The 23,138-nt window shown below is 38.0% G+C and overlaps 2 protein-coding genes across 4 annotated transcripts; one reads left to right on the top strand and one right to left on the bottom strand.

The window, feature by feature from the left end:
- Positions 1–340: 340 nt before the first annotated feature.
- On the bottom strand, positions 341–7,594 carry ube2wb (ubiquitin conjugating enzyme E2 Wb). 3 transcript variants are annotated; one of them, XM_053487478.1, is made up of 7 exons: positions 7,568–7,594; positions 5,366–5,391; positions 3,222–3,313; positions 2,927–3,029; positions 1,987–2,142; positions 1,162–1,237; positions 341–966 (listed from the first exon to the last, which is right to left on the bottom strand). In XM_053487478.1, exons 2-7 carry the CDS (start codon positions 5,378–5,380, stop codon positions 953–955), a joined length of 456 nt encoding a protein of 151 aa, XP_053343453.1. In that variant the 5' UTR covers positions 5,381–5,391; positions 7,568–7,594; the 3' UTR covers positions 341–952. The 3 variants fall into 3 exon arrangements, with proteins under 3 accessions (XP_053343453.1, XP_053343452.1, XP_053343454.1); XM_053487477.1 differs by lacking the exon at positions 7,568–7,594 and having other exon boundaries at positions 5,360–6,486; XM_053487479.1 differs by lacking the exons at positions 5,366–5,391; positions 7,568–7,594 and adding an exon at positions 4,755–4,776.
- A 211-nt stretch (positions 7,595–7,805) lies between these two features.
- On the top strand, positions 7,806–20,368 carry dcaf11 (ddb1 and cul4 associated factor 11). The gene is made up of 15 exons (XM_053487932.1): positions 7,806–8,000; positions 9,137–9,329; positions 9,491–9,618; positions 11,700–11,818; positions 11,952–12,016; positions 12,115–12,215; positions 12,302–12,448; positions 15,088–15,142; positions 15,822–15,890; positions 16,239–16,296; positions 16,415–16,600; positions 16,922–17,075; positions 18,518–18,670; positions 18,759–18,865; positions 19,734–20,368. Exons 2-15 carry the CDS (start codon positions 9,148–9,150, stop codon positions 19,839–19,841), a joined length of 1,632 nt encoding a protein of 543 aa, XP_053343907.1. The 5' UTR covers positions 7,806–8,000; positions 9,137–9,147; the 3' UTR covers positions 19,842–20,368.
- The last annotated feature ends 2,770 nt before the right edge of the window (positions 20,369–23,138 follow it).

Below are 23,138 nucleotides of genomic sequence, written 5' to 3'. Positions count from 1 at the left end.
GAATGCCAACAGTATGCAAAGCGGTCAGCGAAGCAAAAGGTGGCTGCTTCGAAGAATCGTAAATATAAAACATATATTGTTTTTTTGTCTATGTAATGCGTTATATTTTGATTACATAATTCTATATTTGTTGTCATAATTTCAGTGTGATCATTATTAATGTATAATGTTGAAAAGAACCCAAAGAAACAACTGTATATACTGTGTGTGTATATATATATATATATATATATATATATATATATATATATATACATATATATACACACATACACACACATAGTACCTGTCTTCGTACCTTGCACATCTACGTAACTGGCTTAGTGCTATATATATATATATATATATATATATATATAGCACAGAAGCAGAATACTAGATTCCCCTCCCCAACAAACAAGGGCTAAATGCTAAAGATGGACAAATGCAAGATGTCCGCCTCCCCCTCCTATTTTTCCATTTTTATTATTATTACCACAGTAAGTCCCTGACTTCTAAACAAGTTCCATTCTGGGAGCATGTTCTTAAGTCGGATTCGTTTTTAAGTCTGACAAAGTGAGTCATATAATTATAAATTATAAAAGCACTAAGCCAGGAGGCTAACCTAGATGCCTGACTCAACAAGGGTCCCAAGCAATGCTCGCTGCTCACGCCAAAAGGGGTTGGTGCACTATGGAAGCATGCGATTTGAGACATAGCTAAGAAACCCATAATTAAAAAATGGAATCGAGACTCATTGCTTTATCCGGGATCCTTCTTCGGTCAATCCTCTTCAGGTGTTAATTCTTGACATCTTCACTTTAACTGAAGCCATTTTGTCGTTATCGTAATGCTGGTCCTTGAGTAAAAGTTCACGTCCTCCATTTTCAGTCCGAGGCTAAAGTTCAGAGTTTAAAAAGTGCTAATGTAGGTCAGCAGGAACTTCTTTCTAAACATGATGTCAAGTTCAGCATCAACAAGTGTCATCTGCCAAACAAACAAAAAAGGTTTACAGATCATTCTCAGTTTGGCTTTTTTAACCAAACACATGAATATACAGTACCTATACTTCACACAATCTATCCAACCATCCCTCCTCATCACTGATTATTAACTTTATACTGTTACCATACCTTATTGTGTACAGCAAGAAACATTAAGAAACAGCAGTAATGTTCTTACCATGATACCACCATTTAGTCTTCTTTGGGTTTTTGTTACACGTCCTTACATAAAAGGAGTTATCAGGAGGCCGTCTCTGAAATAAACACATTAGATCAGCTGTAAAGGAGCAGTATTCTACAAATAGTTTAATTAATGTGACTAATTTCTGGGCCAGAAAAAAAAAAAAAAAAAAAAAAAACAGTATTAAAAAACCTAGTGTGATTCATTGCAGAACAATGTTTCTTTAAGCTATCAATGAGCCTGTGTGCTTTTAACATTTTTTCTTTTGTCGCTTGACTGTCAGGATTATACTTGGATAGGGATCTCAAAACAGAGGTATAAACACCCATGAACCACATCTAAAATTAAAGTCCTTAAAATCCGATCTCTTACACCACAGGATGTCTGAAACCGAGCTTGAATAATATAATGATTAAATCATCTCTGCACAATATCACACTGCCACCACAGCCATATACACTATGAGGGGCGTTCAAGACAAATTAGGACATGTGATGAAAAGGACTGATATGTGGTTTGTAATATCAGTTCCCACAGAATTCTGTCAGTCGTAAACCACTTTACGACTGAGTGACTTGTTACTCAATAACTACAGATTTTTAAAAATACCTAAATTAATCATTGAACCTGCACCGGATCAGTGTGAGCAAAAAAAGCAGCTATACAGATTTCTAGCCAGCAAAAACAACCAGGAAAATTTACACTTTACTTTATATAGATAGATAGATAGATAGATAGATAGATAGATAGATAGATAGATAGATAGATAAAACACTGCATATATTAAAATGTATGCATATTTGTGTGTGTCTGTGTGTTTACCTTCTCCTTGCAGCTGGACAGCATGCTGATAATGCTTAAACACACTGACTGGACGGACAGCGCTGGTGACCAGTCCTCTGTTAGAATGGACAGGCAGATGTGGCCGTTGCTATAAATATGAGGATGGACGGGTATGTTCTCTCCTGTAAACATTACCTGGAAACACACACACAAATATAGCCTACTGTATACATATACAAAGGTAAAAAAAAAAAAAAAAAGCTTTGATGCTGAAAATAACACCTCGATCAGGGTGGAACAAGAGGGTGTGTGATCAGTGATCCCAGAAAATGTACAGAAGATAATGCGTCAACAATGCAATACGATATAATTAATAGATAAATGATTAAGTGCAATATAGTAATGAGCAAATATACAATGAAGTAATGTGACAGAAGCCACGCCTCTTTTTCTGAGGCTGACAGGCACAGTGAACATAACTCCGTTTACCAAGACAGCCCACTCACTGAGACTGCTAATGAGAGGCCACACCTTTCACATGGGGTGTAACAAGCACTTAGGTCACACCTTCTTTACTGAGACTGTTAGGGAGATGCCACACCCAGAGGCAAAAAATGGGAATTAAAAAGTACATAGGCCACACCTCTCCTTATGAGATCCCAAAGAAAAGGGTCACACCCCTTACATGGGGTATACTGCTAAAGAGAAGCCACACCCCTTACATGGGGATTAACAAGCACTTAGGCCACACCCCCTTCACTGAGACTGCTAAGGAGAAGCCACGCCCCTTAACCTGGGTTTAACACACACCGGGGCCATGATGTCCGCACTTATACCACATCTCCTTCACGAATTTTATGCTAATCAGTTATGATAAATTAGTTTTATATGGTTAATACCTCCTGTATAAATTAATGTAAGTGCAAAGGATACTCCAGAGCACTTGTTGGCTTATTAGCGTGTGTAAACTGTATTGTACCTGAGGCGAGTCAAACGGATAGCGACTACTGAATTTGAAAAGCAACTGGAATTTTTCTCCTTCGTACAGAGTGCCAGAGGCTCCTTCCATATCAATGACCCACCTAGAAAACAGAGGAGACATTTCAAATAAAGGCATAATAATATGAAAAATACAAATTACATACAATTATACACCTTATAGGAATATGTGTCAAAAATATTTTTGTCTTAGTTACTGTACTTCGCACTGCTTTGATTACAGCCCGTTCTTTTTCATAATCTGGGATTCAGGAGAAACATGGAAACACACTCACTGTGTTATGGTATTCTCTACACTTTTCTCATTAAGAGTCATTCCAGGAGGAGGATCGTTCTGCAAAGCCAACAGTTCTTTCTGAAGCCGTTTCTGTTCAGGAGTGTACAGGAATATAAGAAACAAAATGTTAGTTTATTAAATAATACTGATAGCACAAGTGATCATATTATTAACTCCAAACTGCATGTGTCAAACTGTAATATTTTTTTTGTTCTTGCGTTGAGCACTTAGTGTGTACGTTATCATCACATGCATTTTATCTGAATAAGCTAGTCTCACACAGACAAGAGTTGAAAGTCCTGTGTAGATGACCATTTTTTTTTTTGTATCCCTGAGCGTAATAAATATTTTGGTTGGGAAAAAATGTGAATAGTGTGTGAGAATGATCTCAGTTCCCACAGAGAAAAATAGTGATTCCCATTTTAGCAAGAATCGTGCAGCTGTAATGGAACGCATCAATCTGCGCACGTGTGCCATATCAGAGGACATATGCGTCCACATTAGTGCCAGATAAAAGTAACTTGAAATTAACATGAACATGAACCATCATGACATGCAAATCTGATCTGACCAGAATTTTTTTTTTCTTTTTTTAACTCGTTTATTTTTTCTAACATGAACGTAGCCTAGAAACAAGCATTCCACAATAAAAGGCAATACCACAGATCAGGGGTCCTGAATTAAAATGTCCATTTAAAAGGTCCAGTCAATAAAATTTTATTTGCGCAGGTTCTTTGAGAGAATTTCATGTTTGTCTTAGGATTCCAGCAGGAGGAATGAACATATAATGATCTGAAGGTTTAGTTTTCATAATCTACTTTCCTTTTCTTGAATTAAGCCATGCTGTGTCACACTTTCGTTTCTGTTTCTTCTGCACAGTTTGTCTATACACGGTAAAAGGTAGATTACTGGTATAATAACTATTCTTATTTTTCAGAAAAGCGTTCGGATAGAGCTGTGACTCTGCCCACCATTTAGCGATGCCTGCTGTAGATCAACACTAATGCACATCCAATCATAGACTAATAATAATCAAAACAACAACAACAACAATAATAATACACAGATTTATAAGATGTGTGGATTAAACAAATTAAAAAATAATTACTGTTAAACTGGTGACATTTTCTGTAAGGATATGTTAATGTAACTGATGTGGACAGGCTGTTGTCTTCTTGAGAGAAATCATGAGTTAATGAAGATGCACGTTAGCATGTGACGTCACAGGTGGACTTCCTGACCAGGCACTAACACTTTCCCCTGAAACGACCTGACGACACTGCGTACCTGACCATGTTTCTGTTTTAAACAAACATTTCACCAACATAAAAACTATTCGATTAGCATTCACACATAAATCGTGATTTAAAGTTAATTATCAAATTGGTGTTTTTGTCGAATGTGTCCAAACATGCGGTGATTTATCATTATTATTAATTTGTTTTTAGTAAACATCGACAGAAACAGTTATAAGCAAGTTATATAATGTTTTATTATGGTTTAATTATGAATATTAAAGGGGAAATACTACCTAAAACCCTCAGAGCTAATTGCTAAGGTTAGGTTTTCCCCAAAGCCTTTAAACACTTATGAGGAAATAAACAAGCTTAGCTTGAGCAGGTAATGAGAAGGCGGCCGTATCCGAAATAATTCTATACTCTCTGCGCTCGTGCCCTATGTAGTATATAAAGCAATGGCGTTGTGTACACTACCTAGCCAACTATGTCACTTCTAGTGCGCTGTTATAGGACACAGCCTACAAGTAGGCTAAAGCAACCGGTTAGCTAGCAAAACATCCTTGCTAACGTTATGGAAACAGCGACACACACGCATTTGACAGACTGTTATTACATTTTAAACTATGAACACCAAGTTGAATGTTATGTTTAAACACACGTTATGAAGTTATAGCCTAGCCTAAAGTCTCGTTAAGGAGGCTAAGCTAAACAGCCTTAGATAGTGCTAGAAAGGAAGGAAGGTTTCACGAGCTTTAAGTACAGTTAATGCAAATTAAATGAATAAACAGATAAACTTTCAATGTCTCGAGTTCTACGGATACACACTAGTGTGTTTTGGTAAGAATAAAGAAGGCAAAGACGCCTAAATAAAGAGATAAAACAAGGTAACTGATGACACCTTTACCTGCATGGACGCCATGCTGGAAGCCCCTGCATCAGCAACACACACACACACACACACACACACACTCAGAGAGAGAGAGAGAGAGAGTTACTGCAGCAAATACTTTGCTCTGTCCCTGAACATTACAGTCATTAAAAACATTCACACTAATTAAAGATAGATAGATAGATAGATAGATAGATAGATAGATAGATAGATAGATAGATACTTTATTGATCCCAAAGGAAATTCCAAATTTCCAGCAGCAATTGACAGAGACCGGTTAGTAGATGTGATTGCACACTGTATGTCTTACATATAGTCAGTAGACAGAGAGTAACTTACCAAAAGTTACTAGTGCAATGGTAACAACAGAAAAACTACAAGATATATCAAGATTATAAATAAAGCATATAGATTACAGGTTAAAATAATAATTAAAATAATAATTATAATGAAATTTTTTAATGGATGATCAGACAATGCCATATTTAACGAAAGGTTTACACTAATCAGCCATAACATTATGACCACCTGCCTAATACGTATTGAGTATTGCCACCAAAAAATTAATGATATGTGTGTTCTGACACCTTAACTTTATTGAAACCAGCATTAACCTTTCCTCAATTTGATCTATACTAGCACTTCTATTGGATCGGACTACATGGGCCAGCCTTCACTCCCCATGTCCATCAGTAAGCTTTGGCCACCCATGACCTTGTTGCCAGTTCACCAGTTTTCCTTCACTTTTGGTATGTCCTGACCAATGAAGCCTAGGAACATCAAACAAGACCTGCAGTTTTGGAGTTTCTCTGACCCAGTTGTCTAGCAGTAGCTACATTTTTAATATCTAGTGGTTAGCACTGTGGCCTTGCACATTCATGGTTGAGGGTTTGAGTCCCACCTCAGCTCTGTGTGCATGTTTTTCGTGTGCTTAGTGGGAGCTCTGGTTTTCTTCTATAGTCCAAAGACACGCAGATTAGACTAATAACTGTTGGGGCACCAGGCAGGGTACACCCTTGACTGGGTGCCAATTCATCACTCCATAAACCCCTACTGTTTTTTTTTTTTTAATGCATACATATGTAGTCATAATTTTGGTTCAGAAAAATCAGATAAATAAATAAATAAATAAATAAATAAATAAATAAATGCACCCATAAAGACATTTTCACATGCCAAATTGTATATGCACGATGACTTAATGGTACCCCTAGAATGAGTCTGATCATCAAACTAATTTTACTATTACACAAAGATAATCCAAGTAAATAAATTTTAAAAAAACATTTTTTTTTAAATGATGATTTCATTTAGTAGTAGTAAAACTGAATTTTAATAAATATATGATTAACTGAACTTTATTATAAAATAATAATGGGTAAAATAGGCAAAGAAATAGCACAATTTGACCCATTGTTATTTTATAATAAAGTTCAGTTAATCATAGATTTATTAAAATTCATAAGATTACATGTTTATATATTCGTTTCTGTGACCAAATAATAATAATTTTGGTGACATTTTTGTAAAGCCATTCCCATGTTCTGGTAGTGCTAAAGTGTGGGTATTTTGAAAGCAGAGTTTGAAGCCTCCTTCATCAGCACATGCAAGCAAGACTTTCATGTAAGCAGTTGTTTTAAGGGCCCAAGCGCTATACTGTAGGGTGCCACCCTTAACATGCTCAAAAACTCATGAAAATGGGCAGACAGGTTGGAATCTCCTGCCATTAGGACACCTAAAACTCTTATCCCCAGGCGTGGCACAGGGCCCTCAGGGGCCCTCACAAGAGATTTGCTTGTCATGGGCTCGCCTTAACAGGAAGTCAGTTAGCAAAAATGCACCCGGTAGATTTTGATATACTCCTCTTAGTGAAGTTATACGATTGCCAACAAACCAGGCTGATGTGATCTCAAGACATTAAGGATGCAAAATTGAAAAGGGATTTTTGATATCTCAAACGGGTCAGCTGTGCCGATGCCTTAAACCTATACATAAAAGTGGTTACTAACTTTCTGTGTGGCAGTATACTGAGAGACATGTGACACGTTTAGTGACATCACGTTCAGTGACATTATAGTGTGATGCTTCTGGAGCCTATTCTACACACATACACATCACAAATGTTAACACACACATATACACACTAACACACATTTAAGTTTGTGATACATTAGGTTTCAAAGTTTTAAATTTCACATAACTGTGGCTTTGACATACCAGATTTCAGACACTCCCCAGATGATGATGATTATTATTATTATTATTATTATTTACATACAGCAGCCCCTATAGTTTAAGTGAGGGACGGTTGTGTGGGTGGAAACCCCTTTCTGAGATCACAGGAACATAGACAGAACGCGCTCGCCTGCCTTTATATACACTGTATACACACTGGAGAGTGATCTCCAACTCTCGCGTTGTCTCGCGATATCCGCGCCGTCACGCTAATCTTTGCCAGGAGAGCAGGGTTCTGCGTTTCGTAAACAACATGGCGCGTCACGGACTCGGCTGGACTTGAGACGCTGCGGCTGACAGCGGAGATCTGACAGAAAGAACAAACACCCTGACGGTAATAATAATCCGCAGTAAAGCGGCATTAACTTCAGCGGACTGCAGCGGGGGAGCAGATCAGCGACGGGAGTGTGAAAAGGTAAAAGATGAACTGTAACTAGCCTTTGTAAACAAGAAGCCGCAGTCCTAGCGTACAGCTAATAAACAAACAAACAAACAAACAAACCAACCAACGGAAACGTACACATCACAGCTCTGCGTGTTTATTTATTTATTTATTTAGTAAAGCTTGGTGTCATTTCACTTAGCCACCCTGTCAGGCACCATTTAAGGACAGCTTCCTAACTTTCTAATGTGGATTCATATATACATATATAATGTGTGTGTAAACACATTATGACCAGCTGCTTAATACTGAGTATTCATAACATAACCATAAATACCATCCGCCACCATAACAGTAATGTCCTGTGTGTGTTCTATCACCTTTCTATTTCCCTCCACTTCTATTGGATGGGACTACCCAGACCAACCTTCACCCCCTATGTGTATCTTTGAGACTCGACCACCCTTGACCCTGTCGCCAGTTCACCTTTTCCCCACTTCTGGTACGTCCTGACCACTGCAGACCAGGACACATCCCTCAAGTCCTACAGTTTTGGATCTACTCTAACCCAGTCCTCTATCACAGCCAGCCATCACAATTTATTCCTTGTCAAAGTCACTCAATGATTACGCTTGCCCATTTTTTTTTAATGCCACATCAACATCAGGGGGAGAAACAACATTCACTTGCTGCCTAATATAATTTTCAGCCTCCACTGTAATGAGATATGAAGCTGTAGCTAGTGTTGGAAGGGTAACTGTAACGGAGTCAGAGCACCTCCAAAACTGCAGCTCTTGTCGGAAGTTCCTGCTCTGCAGTGATCAGGACATATGAAGAGTGATGGAAGGAAGGCTGGCGCCTGTAGTTCCATCCAATGAAAGAGCTACTGTAGCTCAAATTAAAGAAAGGTTAATCCTTGTTTCAGTAAAAATGTGTCAGAATACACTGGACACAACTGTTTTGGTGGCCAAAGGAGGGACTTAATATTAGTCATAAGTATGGATTCATATAGATATTCCATCATGTGTTTTTGTTCCCAGCACCCCAGCTTATTTGACTTACAATATTTAAAAAAAAAAATCATTGTACTCTATTGGAAGTTCAATAGAGATAAGCGAATTATATATAAGTTTTAATAATTCACAAGTGTTTTTTAATTTATCCACCAGGTGCTTGGTCTATGGGCTCCCAGTCCAGTTCTGGCATGTCCGGTCGCGGCTCGAGCGGGAACCCGGACCAGTCAGACCCAGATTCGAACCAAAATCAGTCCACAACCCCGAGGAGCCGCAGGGGAACCGAGAGAGCGTCGGCATCTGACGAGGACGTCGATCTAGCGCAAGTACTGGCGTACCTACTGAGAAGGTAACCAATCGTATATGAGAGCGTGTATATACATACGTGGTGTGGTTTTGCAACTGAGTTATAGATTGAGAGTGAGAATGAGACATCAAATCATGGTATAAGATGAACGTGGTGTGTCTAGGATAGATTTCCTGATTATCCTGATGTTATTTTTGTTCTAGGGGCCAGGTTAGGCTGGTCCATGGCAGCGGTGCAACAGGGTTACAGCTTGTCCAGTCGATCTCCGACTCGGATGAGGACAGCGATGGAGCATGGGAGGGACGGCTAGGACATCGATATGATCCTCCTGGTAATCTGGTTTAAAGAAAGCATTTTTTACAGTTTAAAAATAAAATAAATATCTACAGTATAATAGGAAAATAAAATTGAGAATATCTAGAATTGAGAGGAAAAAATATATATTTATAAAATGTACAGTATATACACACATGCACACAGTGAACCTTGGATTGCGAATAACTTTTTTTGCAAAGACGAGAAATTTTTAAAATCAATTGTAACTTGTTAAACGAGCAATGTCTTCATATACGAGTACTGTAGTACATATACGCTTTGTCTGCTGAGTGTCACATGATCACAACTGAACCAATAGTTGTTCTCTCTCTTGCGTTGTGAGATTGTGGGTAATCGCATGCAGGACATATAGTCAACATCTATGCGCGCGTTTACAGTTTATTATAGCGTTGTGACCGTGTGTGTGTGTGCGCATGTGCATTGAGCATTTTTTATTTCGTGTCCTAGTGTAGTGACTGTTCTTTAGTAACTGTACTGCAACAACGGTCTCCAGGAAGAAAGAAGGAAGTAAAAAGTGAAGGGACCTAGTGAATGACCTGCAGAGAGCTGGGACCAAAGCACCAAAGGCTACCATCAGTAACACACTGAACTGCCAGGGACACAAAACATGCAGCACCAGACGTGTCACCATGCTTAAGCCAGTACATGTCCAGGCCCATCTGATGTTTGCTAGAGAGCATTTGAATGATCCAGAAGAGTATTGGGAGAATGTCATATGGTCAGATGAACCCAAAATAGAACTTTGTGTTTGTAGGAGAAAGAATGCTAAGTTACATGCAAAGAAAACCATACCTACTGTGAAGCATAGGGGTGGAAACATCATGCTTTGCAGCAGTTTTTCTGCAAAGGGACCAGGACGACTGATCCATGTAAAGTAAAGAATAAATGGGGCCATGTATCGTGAGATTTTGAGTGAAAACCTCCTTCCATCAGCAAGGGCATTGAAGATGAAATGTGACTGGGTCTTTCAGCATGACAATGATCCCAAACACACCGCCCTTTCGTAAGAAGCATTTCGAGGTCCTAGAGTGGCCTAGCAAGTCTCCATTTTTCTTAACCCTAAAGAAAATCTTTGAAGGAAGTTAAATGTCCGTGTTGCCCAGCGGCAGCCCAAAACATCACTGCTCTAGAGGAGATCTGCATGGAGGAATGGGCCAAAATACCAGCAGAAGACTTAAAAAAAACGTTTGACCTCTGTAATTGTCAACAAAGGGTATATAACAAAGTATTGAGATGAAATTTTGTTATTGACCAAATCCACCATAATTTGCAAATAAATACTTAAAAAATCCTACAGTGTGATTTTCTGGATTTTGTTTCTTATTTCGTCTCTCATAGTTGAGGTATACCTATGAGAAAAATTACAGGCCTCTCTCATCTTTTTAAGTGGGAGAACTTGCACAATTGATGGTTGACTAAATACTCTTTTGCCCAACATGTGTGTGTGTGTGTATATATATATATATATATAATATATATATATATATATATATTACTGTATATATAATTTATATCAGAGCGCACACGCACACATCCTGACCTGAGAGCAAGCGGCAAAGAATGGAACGAGAACATCCTCATATTTCATGTGCTGATAAACAGAACATTTCTAATGAGGTTAGTACAGCAGAAGTTAAAAAAAAGCAGATAAGAATCTTCTAAAATGCAAACCATGGAATAAAACGCACAGGACATGCTGTTACAGAACGATAATCAATAATGCGGTTATGTGAAGCAGGCTGACAGGCTGCCGTAATAAATAATCTTAAATTAGTTCATTTTTCTATGAGTGAAATATTTGATTCCACAGCAGTTTGGTACTGGTTACAGTTTTACAGCATGTCATACTTTTGTGGAATGCTCATGAGATAAGTTGGGCCTGTTACATTTTGTTGTCCATTGTCTTGAAGTTAACAAGACAAAAATCAGCTTGGTATTGTAGCAGTTTGAGTGACTTCTGATAAGGCCTAGGGTAAACCAGTTTCCCCCCATCTGTGAAACTTATGTTTTGTGCATTTTTTAAATTATTTTTATAAATAGGTCTTTTATAACTATATATTTTTTTATTTGTTACAGTGGATTCGCACCCAGACACTCAGGAGCTGGACCGCAGCGAGATCCGCACTCAGATCCTTTTAGCCACAGCGTCCTCACACACGAGGAACAAGCACAGCTTCACACACATGCTTAATCAGGTCAGACACACATTTAAACATACAGTGTCTGTAATGCTGGTTTACAGAGCAGTGTTTAGTAGTATAATGCCTCATAGGGTACTCAATATGATACATCATTAATACAATGGTGTAAACTGTGTTTGTGTCACAGCGGGAGCAGGGACGCTGTCATGGATCCAGCTTCTCTCATGGGGAATGTAGCCGTATTCGCTCACAGTGAGTTTAATCGCACGTGTATGACATTTTGGTGCAGAAACCCAATATCAGTACCTCATTTCTTTCTCATTTGGACAATCCTCACTCTGTGTTTGCAGTTTCCTGCCTAACTATGTGGCACACAAGGACACTTATCAGCAGAAAGCATTTTGTGGAGTGTACAGTGAGGATGGAAACCTTTTCCTCTCTGCATGCCAAGGTGAAAATGCACAAACTTCAGCAGAAACATTGTTCATTTGGCCTAACTAAACAGTGAATGTGTAACTCTGTGGTATTCGTGTTTAGACCAGAACATTCGGCTGTACGACACCAGCCGGGGCAAATTCCACCTGAAGCGCACGGTGAAGGCGCGAGACGTGGGCTGGAGTGTTTTAGACGTGTGTTTCACACCTGATTCACGCTCCGTTCTCTACTCCAGCTGGTCTGATTACAGTAAGATGCACACTTACACAGAGAGACACCTACCTGGGACAGGTAGAAAGGCAGACAGACACGCCTTAGACACGTAGACAGACAGACAGAAATGCCTAGACAGACACACAGACAAAACCTCAGACTAATAGAAAGACAAAAAGACAGGCACGCCTCAGAAAGTTAGGCAGACATGCTTAAGACAGGCAGACAGAGAGGCAGACAGGCCCCAGACGTGCTTAAGACAAACAGACGGACAGGCAGACAGGCCCCAGACGGGATTAAGACAGGTAGACAGATAGGCTACAGACTCACCTGAGGCACACAAGCAATCAGGCATGCTTAAGACAGACAGACATGAGCTCACCACAGACAGAGACACCTGAGACATTGTTGGATCCATAAGTATTTGGACAATGATACTATTTTTTGTATTTTGCATTGTGGATTTGAAATAAAGCAGACACTGTGTGGTCAAAGCGCAGACGTTTTAGCTTTAATTCAAGAGCTTTAACAAAAAGTGTGCATCAATCGTTATGGAATTGAAGACATTTTTTTTTTTCAAAGTCCCTTCTTTTTCACATATTCCAAAGTGTTTGGACAAACAAACATAATCGACAGTAGTTTTATTTACCAGATTTTAATTACTTTAACTACAGGCAGGCGTTCCCATCAGCTTTGACAGGGGATGTGGTATGCTTTGACTTGTGAGCACGCTCTTTCCTTCTCTATACTCCTTCTCTTTTCATCATTCTGGTACAAGTTCATCATGGTTTCATTAGTCCAGGGAGTCTTGTATCTAATCTGGCCTTTCTGTCCTGTGTCTTGATGTATACCCTTTATGTTTACATTTGTCGAGGCGTCTCTTGTAGACTTTGGCACTGATACATCTTTTTTTTTTTTTTAGGCTAATAATGTCCTCTTGAATGTTCAGTAAGATCTTGAATGCTTCATTTCAAATTTATTGTGGTGGTTTACAGATGCAAAAAAAATATGTATATTGTGTCACTGTCCAAATACTTGTGAGACAAGCAGATGCAGCTATGACAGACTGACATACTTGACTGAGAAAGACAAGCAGATGCTCTTGAAACAGACATATTTGAGGCAGACAAACAGACGGACACGTCACAAGAGAGAAACAGGCAGACCTTAGATAGACAGTAAGGCACATCTGGGACAAATGGTGTTTAGAGAGACATGCCTGAGAAAGACAACCCTAACTTAGACAGACTAATAGATGTATCTTTTACAGACGTGCCACAGACGCACACACTCTAGGAGACGGACACATACAGTAAAACGGACATCTTGTGTCTGTCAATTATCACACCACAGTTTGTCCCTGACATACGATTGTTCGACTTTTGTTTTTTTTAACTTAATTATTGTGTGATGGTTTCTTGTGATCTTTGGTCTTGAACTTAAGGGTAAACAACAAATTCCCAACAAATTTAAGCTTAATGCCGCAAACATTCTTCACGCCGAGTCGTTCTGTTTTGGACTTTCATTTCAGTTCTTAATAAATTATGTGATAAACTCAACACACAAGATGGAGAGGTATTGTGATAAATATTAGCACAACAAGTTCGAGGGCGAAGCCTGATATCACAGCCGTGACAATATCTAGCACAACAGCCTTGAGCAACCTTGAGTGTAATATTGCTTTTATACAACAGTTCACAATTTATGAACAATTTATTATCCAAAAATTATTGTTTATTTCTTTATTTAATCTTTTTTTTTTGCCTCGCCAACACATATCCTTCCACAGCTGGATGAACTAACCGCGACTAGTGGAGCTAGCAGCTGAGTTAGTGTAATTCACAGGAGTGAAAGTAGTTTAAAATTTTTACCATGTAACCAAACTTTCACTTTAGATTATTAGCTAACATCTGTGGTTAAATCCCAAAAGGCGAAAGAAGTAGAAAGCCAGTGCACTAGGTAGGCTACCCAATCAGCGTTGTTTTAGCTTCGTAGCCAGCATTAGCTGCGAACAAACCCATTCAGACGTTCCAGAGGCAATTCACGAAGGCGAAAAAGTGTGGTTTAGTATGGCATCACATTATCAGATGTGTTTTATTGCTGAAAGTGCTTTTGTAACTGTTTTTGACCGTTGGTATTGGCAGGCAGCTGATCTTCCCACTTTCCAGTACTGTGGATCGCATAGACCTACTGTACTTTCACCCATGCTGGCGACTGATAGTTGGCATAATTAACGATTGCTAGTACATCTGTGAGGCAGAACATCCCACTGCCGGTTATGCTCCATTATCAGCACTCGAGAAATACTTCTCGCCTAATCTGATTACTCAGATGTCTGTTGTATAATACACACTAAATATTGTGTGAGATGATTTTACCCACCTATAGTCTAATAAAAGCTTTCATTATTAAACATATTTTTCGACTTATGATAGATTTGTTGGGACAAAAACCCCATCACCGTAGGTCAGGGACTGTCTTTATATTGTACTACTGATTTTTTTTCCACATGCCTAAATTTCTTATAAAAAGTTATAATCAGTTACTTCCATTGTGTGTTTACAAATAAATTGATCATATTGCACCATAAGGACGAACTATATGTTTTGACATTGCTTATTCGTTCAGTTATTTCTTTAACAAGTTTTACCTCTTCTGTATTTTCTCTTGTTTAGTCCACGTTTGCAGTATAGATGGCGAGAGTGAAACGCACACCGCCCTGGCCCTCAAGTTAGTGTCTCCCTCATAGTTCATTATAGCATTAAGACCAAGGTAATCCACCTGTACACTTCTTCTACCTGTGGATGAGTGCTGATCACATGACCATGAGAACCATGCTTCATGCATCATCCATTCTCCATAACATAAAATAACCTGGTAGATTAACTGATGCATAACATGCTGGCAAGAGTGCGATGCAAATTCTAATTAACAATGCAAGTAATATTTAGCATTAACGCAGGAAGACACTTTTCTAGGTACTAAATCTGTTATAGTATTTTGGTGTTTCTAGTCTTTTGCTAGCATGTGAGTTCGTTACAGTTCATCATCCTTCATGCAAAATTTTATTGTTATGCAAGTCACATGTACATAATCTAATTTTTACGTTTATTTGTAGGACTGGATAGGGATGTGATGATGATGATGATGATGATATCACATTAGCTAGCTCTATTCATGACTGACAAGTAACAAGTACAAGTGAAATAATACCGACTAGTTTCCTGTTCTGTGCCTGTTTCTGTATTACTGTTAATACAAGGTTGAAGAATTCTAACTCGCCAGTTAGAACCAAAAACTCTCGTTTACGTTAGAGTTGTAATAGATGACGCATGGATAAATACATTTTGATCAGGTATCAGGTCCTCGTGAGTGTGTGCGTTCCGCTCATGTCTGTTTTCTCTCTCAGCCCAGATGAAAGAAGGTTCTGCGTGTTCTCACTCGCGGCATCCACAGACAGCAGAGAGGTTCTGGGCGGGTCTGTATATCTCGCATTCACTCCTATATGTTGGGTGTATAGACTTGGGCTTGGTTACTATGATCAGTATATAGAGCCGTATAGTCCTTACCACACTATTCACCTCTATTACATACCATTACATACAATATTATAAAAAGACTAATAAAGACTTTTTAAAAAATCAATAACTGTTTTTTTTTTTTTTTTTAATAAGGAATTTGTTATTCTAATGATTCTAATTAAAGCGAAACAATCAAAATAGAACGGGTGAAAATCTACCGAAGGTTAAATAAATAGTTCTGTAGGATTCCTACTGCATTTACAGTAAGAGTGTGTTGTGTGACGTGCTGTGTTTCTTTGCAACAGAGCGAACGATGGTTGTCTTTACGTATTTGACCGTGAGCTGAACAAGAGAACTTTAAAAGTAAGAGAGAACACACAGAACTGAAAATTTACCACATATGTCACATATGACCATATATATTTTCCCATACTTCTATATTTATATATGCATATTGTTTAACTGTGTGTGTGTGTTTCAGATTGACGCTCACGAGGACGACGTAAACGCCGTTGCCTTTGCCGACGCCTCGTCTCAGCTGCTGTTTTCAGGCAGTGATGACGCGCTGTGCAAAGTGTGGGACCGACGCACACTGAGAGAACACGCACCTCAACCAGTAGGAGTATTGGCAGGACACAGAGACGGAATCACCTTCATACACAGCAAGGTCTCTCTCTCTCACACACACACACACACACACACACACACACACACACACACACACACACACACACACACACACACACACACTACAGGCAATTTATAAACAGCAGTTAGTTTAATCTGCATGTCTTTGGACTGTGGGAGGAAACCAGAGTACCCAGAGGAAACCCACCAAGTACTGTGAGAACATGCAAAACACACGGACCCATGCTAACTACTATAGCTAGTTAAAATAAACACATTTATCTTTCCATAACTTTTTTTTCCCCGCACTACAAAGGATAACCATTAGAACAGTAATATAACCGTTTCTGCATGTTTACAGGGTGATGCCCGGTATCTCATCAGTAATTCAAAGGATCAGACAATTAAGCTGTGGGATGTGAGGAAGTTTTCTCCTAAAGAAGGCCTCGCAGCATCACGGCTCGCCGTCACACAGCAGAACTGGGACTACCGCTGGCAGCAGGTCCCACAGAGAGGTGAGGGGGCAATTGTGTGAAATTGACTTTTGAATCAAAATGGACAGTCACATGGGATCCTTTTTAAACACTAATTTGTGGTTTAAAATGTATATCCCAAACATTAAGGATGTCAAAAACTAACAATAATTTGTTACTGAAAAATCCTTTTTTTAACATATTTTTTAAAACTGTTTATGGGTTGGAAAAGAGTTGGAAATACCTTATAAGGTTATAATGTCGCAAACATAAATGGGTTAAAAGGGGTATTTTTTTTTCACTCGGTTAAAAAAAATGTTTTGCTTTTTGCATTTTGTTTGACTAGGAATATGTATGTCACTAAAGGGATGTTTCAGGGTGGTGTATGTGAAACTGTACCTATTTAAATGGAGCATTTTAGAAAGCAGTGAAACAGAATGACGATCATGCATGACAGAATACAGGATCTGTGCTGTGTTTCCGATGGAAAATTTAACAGAGACATTTTGGAGACCTCTAGCCCTTATACACTGTCTAGTATAAAAAAAAAGTCACTATTTCAAAAGAAATGTGGTCAGAAAAAAAATTTACAAATGGAGATCACACATGGTTAATTTGCATGGTAGAAAAAAAATCAACAGTAAAAACCACAGCTATGTTTAATAGTGAAAGTAAGAACATTTCTACATGACACACTCAATGTGGTGAGGATTCACAGAACTGGGACTAAACAGCTGTGTGGGCGTAAGAAAATCACTCGTTCAGTGAGACTAGTCTAGAATTTTATCTGAAGCATAAAGATTCTCAATGAAAAGAGGTCATGTTGTCTGATGAATCCAGAGTGACATTATTTAATGTAATGGATGTATCATGGAAAAAAGGGAAGCGCATGAACCAGTGTACACATCATGCACATCTGTACGATCCTCTGGAGGCAGTGTTATGAGCTGGGGTTGTTTCAGTTGGTCAGGTTGAGGCTCAGCAGCGTTACTGTATGTGGCAATAAAATAAAGTCAGCTGACGACCTGAACGTCCTACATGACCATGTTATCACGTCTATAGAGTTTTTCCTTCCCTGATGACGTGATTCCTGGATTTCTGGAACCAGACACCACATTGCTGCAATCAAATAAATGAACGCTTAGGATGAGCAATTTATTTATTCATTTATTTATTTTTTTGGCCATGCAGTGTAGTAAGTTGTTTTAAAAGGAGTATAATTGGGGAATTTTAAATACTTTGGTCTAAAGAGATGAGACCATACAAAGAAATAACCTCTTGACCCAAGTTCAACCCAGTTGTCCTGTCGCAGATGACAATCACCCAAAATGAAAGAATTCTTTGTCATCGGTAGAAATTAATTCAGCCTGTTCCTGAATTTGGCACATTGTAAACCAGATTTATATTGTAAATAGTTATTTACCATTTTTAAGAATCTAATTAAAATAATACTCAGGTAGGTAAGAACTCCCATTTTTCCACAGCTTTGAAGAGGCACAAACTGACCGGTGACACATCAGTCATGACGTATCGAGGCCACGGTGTTCTTCACACGCTCATCCGCTGCCGTTTCTCCCCTGAGTTCAGCACAGGACAGAAGTTCATCTACAGTGGCTGCTCAACCGGGAAAATAATCAGTGAGTGAAATGAAGAAATCCTTTCTTCATAATCCTTCATTGTTTGGTTTTGTTTTTGAACTGACCGCCCTTTCCTTTTCTCTTGTAGTTTACGATGTTCTTACAGGACATGTCGTGTCCAAACTGACGGGTCACGACGCGTGTGTGAGAGACGTCAGCTGGCACCCATACCAGGATAACATCATCAGCAGCTCTGTGAGTGTCCCATCCTCGTTATCAGCAGGGAAACATGCTAGTTACTGTCACACCGTATTCCTGTTAAAGCGTTTGTACACGTGGTTATTTGTGATACTGAAGACTTGGACTTTAAGAAGAATTTAATGTAGCATTGGGAGATTTAGGAAACGCATATTATTAAAGGGAAAAGTCTTATAATGTGTTTAGTTATCAGGAAAGTTTATATTCACCATGGAATACAGTGCCTTACATAAGTATTAGGGACAGGAATCACCAGGGACCATCCCATACAATATCCTAGGTACTGATTCGATTTGTATTGTGATTCTATAAATTATTTTATAAATATCCACATCATATATATATATATATATATATATATATATATATATATATATATATATATATATATATGTACAATTGTAACAATTGTTACAATTCTAAACAAACTTGTGCTCAAACAATCTACTCCTACCACTCATGATGCTGTGGTGCCTGCTAACGTGTGAATAGTGTAAAGTGCACCACCTGTAGGACTCTAGAGGGATGGCAACTTTTACTTCTCTAAATGTAAACATGCACTTTCTGGCCAAGGACAACATTTCAAACTCTGAGATTTTATTCAGTCACCATAAGCTTTGATTGCAGCACACAATGTGGTGGCTAGTCCAAGTATGAAAATGATTCCTCATGCTGCCAGAACCACTCTGAGACTTTTTATTTTTTATTTTTGATCATTTCAGTAATTTCAAATCTTCCTAGTTGTTTTCTTTGCTTGATGGAGCCTAATAATTTCAAAGATGTTCGAAGTTTCGTAGTTGAAACAACCCTAAAATATTCATCACTGTGGTAAAACCACTAACATCTCATTCTTGTTTTCCTGCAGTGGGATGGTGCAATCCGCTTGTGGGAGCACAGACACAATCACCTGCTGGATACGGAGAGGGAGCGAGTGAGCGAATGCAGGCCGGAAAAGACGACAGAGCAGAAGTGAACCGGCTGAGATTTGTGTGTGATTCTGAAAACATATAGGCTATAGGTTTTTCTGCTGGCCAAAAGAATAAAACTGCACAAACAACCAGGGCGATACACTAGCGCAATGTTTATTATGCGCAATATAGGTTTCGGTTTCTTATTATAAAGCTTAATGTTATTTACATCACACACAGTAATAATAGTAGTGATAAAAAAGATGATGATGATGATGATGATGAACTTATTGCATTTTGTCTCCGTGTGACAACACACAGCATTTAAAAGTTAAAAAATATGATGTTGAATTTGACTGATAAGTTAAGCAGAATAATATAAGACATTGGAATAGTGTTAATGTTGATTTAAAAAAAGGGAAATGTTATTTTGAAGTGTAATGTGAAAGAGTGAGGATTAGACGTGTGTGTGTGTGTGAGTGCGAGCGCGTGTGTGCGCGCGAATATGTCACTAAAATTTGTTCCTGCGGCTCTCCATAATGCATTTGTAAATTATTAATGAAGTTAATTAAAATCCTTTTTCAGTCTTGAATCTGACCTTTTCTGATCTCCTGAGTATAATCTCACCTTTATAGTACTTTTTCTTAACCAGTACCAAAAGGTGCTGTCCTGCTTCAAAATAGCTGCTATGACTGTTTATAGCACCTTTCCTTATTTTTATACATAGCATTGTGCCTTTTGTAGCTACATTGTCTTAATTATCTGTTAAGAGTGAAATAAAATAAAAGAGGTTAATGGCCATATGCACCAAACTTTCATAACCATCCCAATTTGCTCTTACACAAGTGAGCTGAATGATTAATCCCACTTGATCTTAATTTGGAGGCACATGCGAATAGCATATAATTAGCATAGGTAATGGCCCTAAACACCATGTAAGACCAGATGCGTGTTGTTCCATGTGCAAAACGAGAACAAGAATCGAAGAGATGACACCGAAGAAAGGTAGTAAGAAGCACTACAGCAATAGTCAAATCGAAATACTTTGAAATAAATGTAAAGTAAATGTGGCGTTACAGGTAAATCAAAAAATGCAAAATGGCAAAGGATATGTGATGCTGTTTCAGCTGATGGACACAAAGTTAGAACAAATCAAAACTATGAAATAACCAGAGGTGGACAGAGTAATAAAATTTAACTTTAGTACTGTTACTTTAGTGAAATTTTACAGAAGTAAAAGTAAAGTTACCATAATAAAAATCTACTCAAGTAAAAGTAAAAAGTAGTTCATTAAAAATTTACTCAGAGTAAAAGTTACTGAGTTACTTTTTTTAACAGCAGTGGTGAGATGGGGGATTCTAGTGTAGTTAAAAAAAAGCGGATATAAATCTCAAACTAGTTGTTTTTAATTGTATGAACACAGGCACAGTATTATTTTTTTTATGTATTTCTTTCTGGCTTAATCTTTTTTCATTAAATAAATAACTGCGAAGTTAATAAACCCCAGATTGTTTTCATTATGTTTTTATACAAACACACAGAATTAAAAGAGGGTGTACTTACTGTTACGTATGACTACAGTATAATCATGACTAAGATTAATAGATCAAAAGTACTTCAAAAATGCCTTGTCATATTTATTCCAGTAACTTTAACAACTTTGTGATTATACAGTACAGTTTAAATGCTTTATGATAACGAGAGGAAAAAACACACGACAATTATTATGCTTTCAGTTAGGAGAGAATTCAATTACCCGATACTGAATATTCAATATATTACTTAATGCAACTGAATAAGTTGTATTTGGTGGTTATAAGGGATATACTGCATTAGGACGTGTAAAGCTGATTCTTGAAGATGATGCACTGGAAACAGGAACATAAGCAAGCAAAGGATCTGACAAGGACCAGATTGTGTTGGCTAGATCACTGAGTCTAAAGCATTATACAGTATAGAAGTAAAGAAATTATTTTCAACATAATATTTTTTATGATATACACTTTGAATACATTGATAAAATATTCCAGGGAAACACATAGCAGTCAGTAGGTGTATACAATTAAAAGAAATAAGTTTTAACACTTTAGTTTTCGATAGTTTTTAATCTACTTCTAGTGTATATCTCTGGGGTAATTTTGTACTTAAAAATATTAAGCAGAACACAATGTGATGAGCAGAACCCAATGTGATGAGCAGTTCATATGTGAAAAGTCATCCTCATACTCCCAGAACCACTCCTTCACAATTTGAGCCCTGGAACTCAAAACTCCATAGATGTAATAATCTGGTCTTTTTTCTTTCTTTTTTTTTTTTTACCATGCAACTTCATCAAGTGTTTAGGTGATCTTCATTTCTTCCACAAAGTTGATGGTTCAGCATATCAATATCTCTGGAGGGAGTGTTAGAATCCGGGGTTGCTTCGGTTGGTCAGGTCTGGGTTCAGCCCCTTTATGTGGCAATGAAATGTCAGCTGATTATCTGAATGTACTGAATGACCATGTTATCACATCAAAGGGATTTTTATTCCCTCTCTTGGCACGGCCATAATCCAGGATTACTATGATGATCATTTTCACATATGAATCGGCCATCACAGAGTTCCGATCTTAACCATTTGAAATGTGCTTAAGATGATGTAACTCTGCACATTATTGAAACAATGCCAAAGCAAATGCAAAAGATAAGTCAATTATATATTATACCTTTAGTTTTACCTTGATTTTGATCTGCCCATATGGTAATCCAAATTCACTTGCAAAATCATGAAAAATTGTTAATCATGTTGGTCAGGTTATGTTCAAACTGGCAAATCTGACACATGCAGCAGGAACCTAATCTGACTTTATTCTCAATAACCCTTATTATTATCAAAAATGACCAATTATCAAATTATCAAAAAGAGTGAATTTGGGGTCGGAATAAAGAATGTACAGGAAGTCTGAAGCCTATCCAGGGAAACGCATAAAGCAGGGTACATCCTTGACATGTTGCCAATCCAACACAGGGCACACAAGAACACACGTAAACACATTACGGGCGATTTGGAAATGTACTTAATCCGAGCATGGGGAGAACATGCAAACTTTATGGGAATCGAACCCTCAACCCTGAAGGAAGAAAGAGGCCATAGTGCTAATCATTAAGCCACATCGTAGTGTTTAAATACTTTCATCAAACCATGTCTTTATTAACATGTATGAATACATATTTAGTGCAAAAAACACGGAGATTTGAACAAATTCGTAGACTGGAAGTATATTAACTAAGAAAAACTAAAGTGTCTAAATCCTTATCTCCCCATGTAAATAGATCAATTCTATTATTAGTATTATTGATGAACTAATTTGAAAAGACTATTG

The sequence above is a fragment of the Clarias gariepinus genome, chromosome 26 (assembly GCF_024256425.1).
Source record: "Clarias gariepinus isolate MV-2021 ecotype Netherlands chromosome 26, CGAR_prim_01v2, whole genome shotgun sequence".
Classification (NCBI taxonomy): domain Eukaryota; kingdom Metazoa; phylum Chordata; class Actinopteri; order Siluriformes; family Clariidae; genus Clarias; species Clarias gariepinus.
Note: the sequence above shows the minus strand (reverse complement) of the source record. Positions and strands in the feature narration are given on the sequence as shown.

Bases quoted from the DNA above. Each gene is read 5' to 3' on its own strand.
- ube2wb (XM_053487477.1), bottom strand. From the start codon at position 5,380: ATGGCGTCCATGCAGGTAAAG. The intron at 3,314-5,359 runs GTGTCATCAGTT...ACTCCTGAACAG, and splicing joins TGGCGTCCATGCAGGTAAAG to AAACGGCTTCAGAAAGAACT. The intron at 2,143-2,926 runs GTACAATACAGT...GTGTGTTTCCAG, and splicing joins ATCCGTTTGACTCGCCTCAG to GTAATGTTTACAGGAGAGAA.
- dcaf11 (XM_053487932.1), top strand. From the start codon at position 9,148: ATGGGCTCCCAGTCCAGTTCTGGCATGTCCGGTCGCGGCTCGAGCGGG. The intron at 9,619-11,699 runs GTAATCTGGTTT...TATTTGTTACAG, and splicing joins ACATCGATATGATCCTCCTG to TGGATTCGCACCCAGACACT. The intron at 18,866-19,733 runs GTGAGTGTCCCA...GTTTTCCTGCAG, and splicing joins ATAACATCATCAGCAGCTCT to TGGGATGGTGCAATCCGCTT.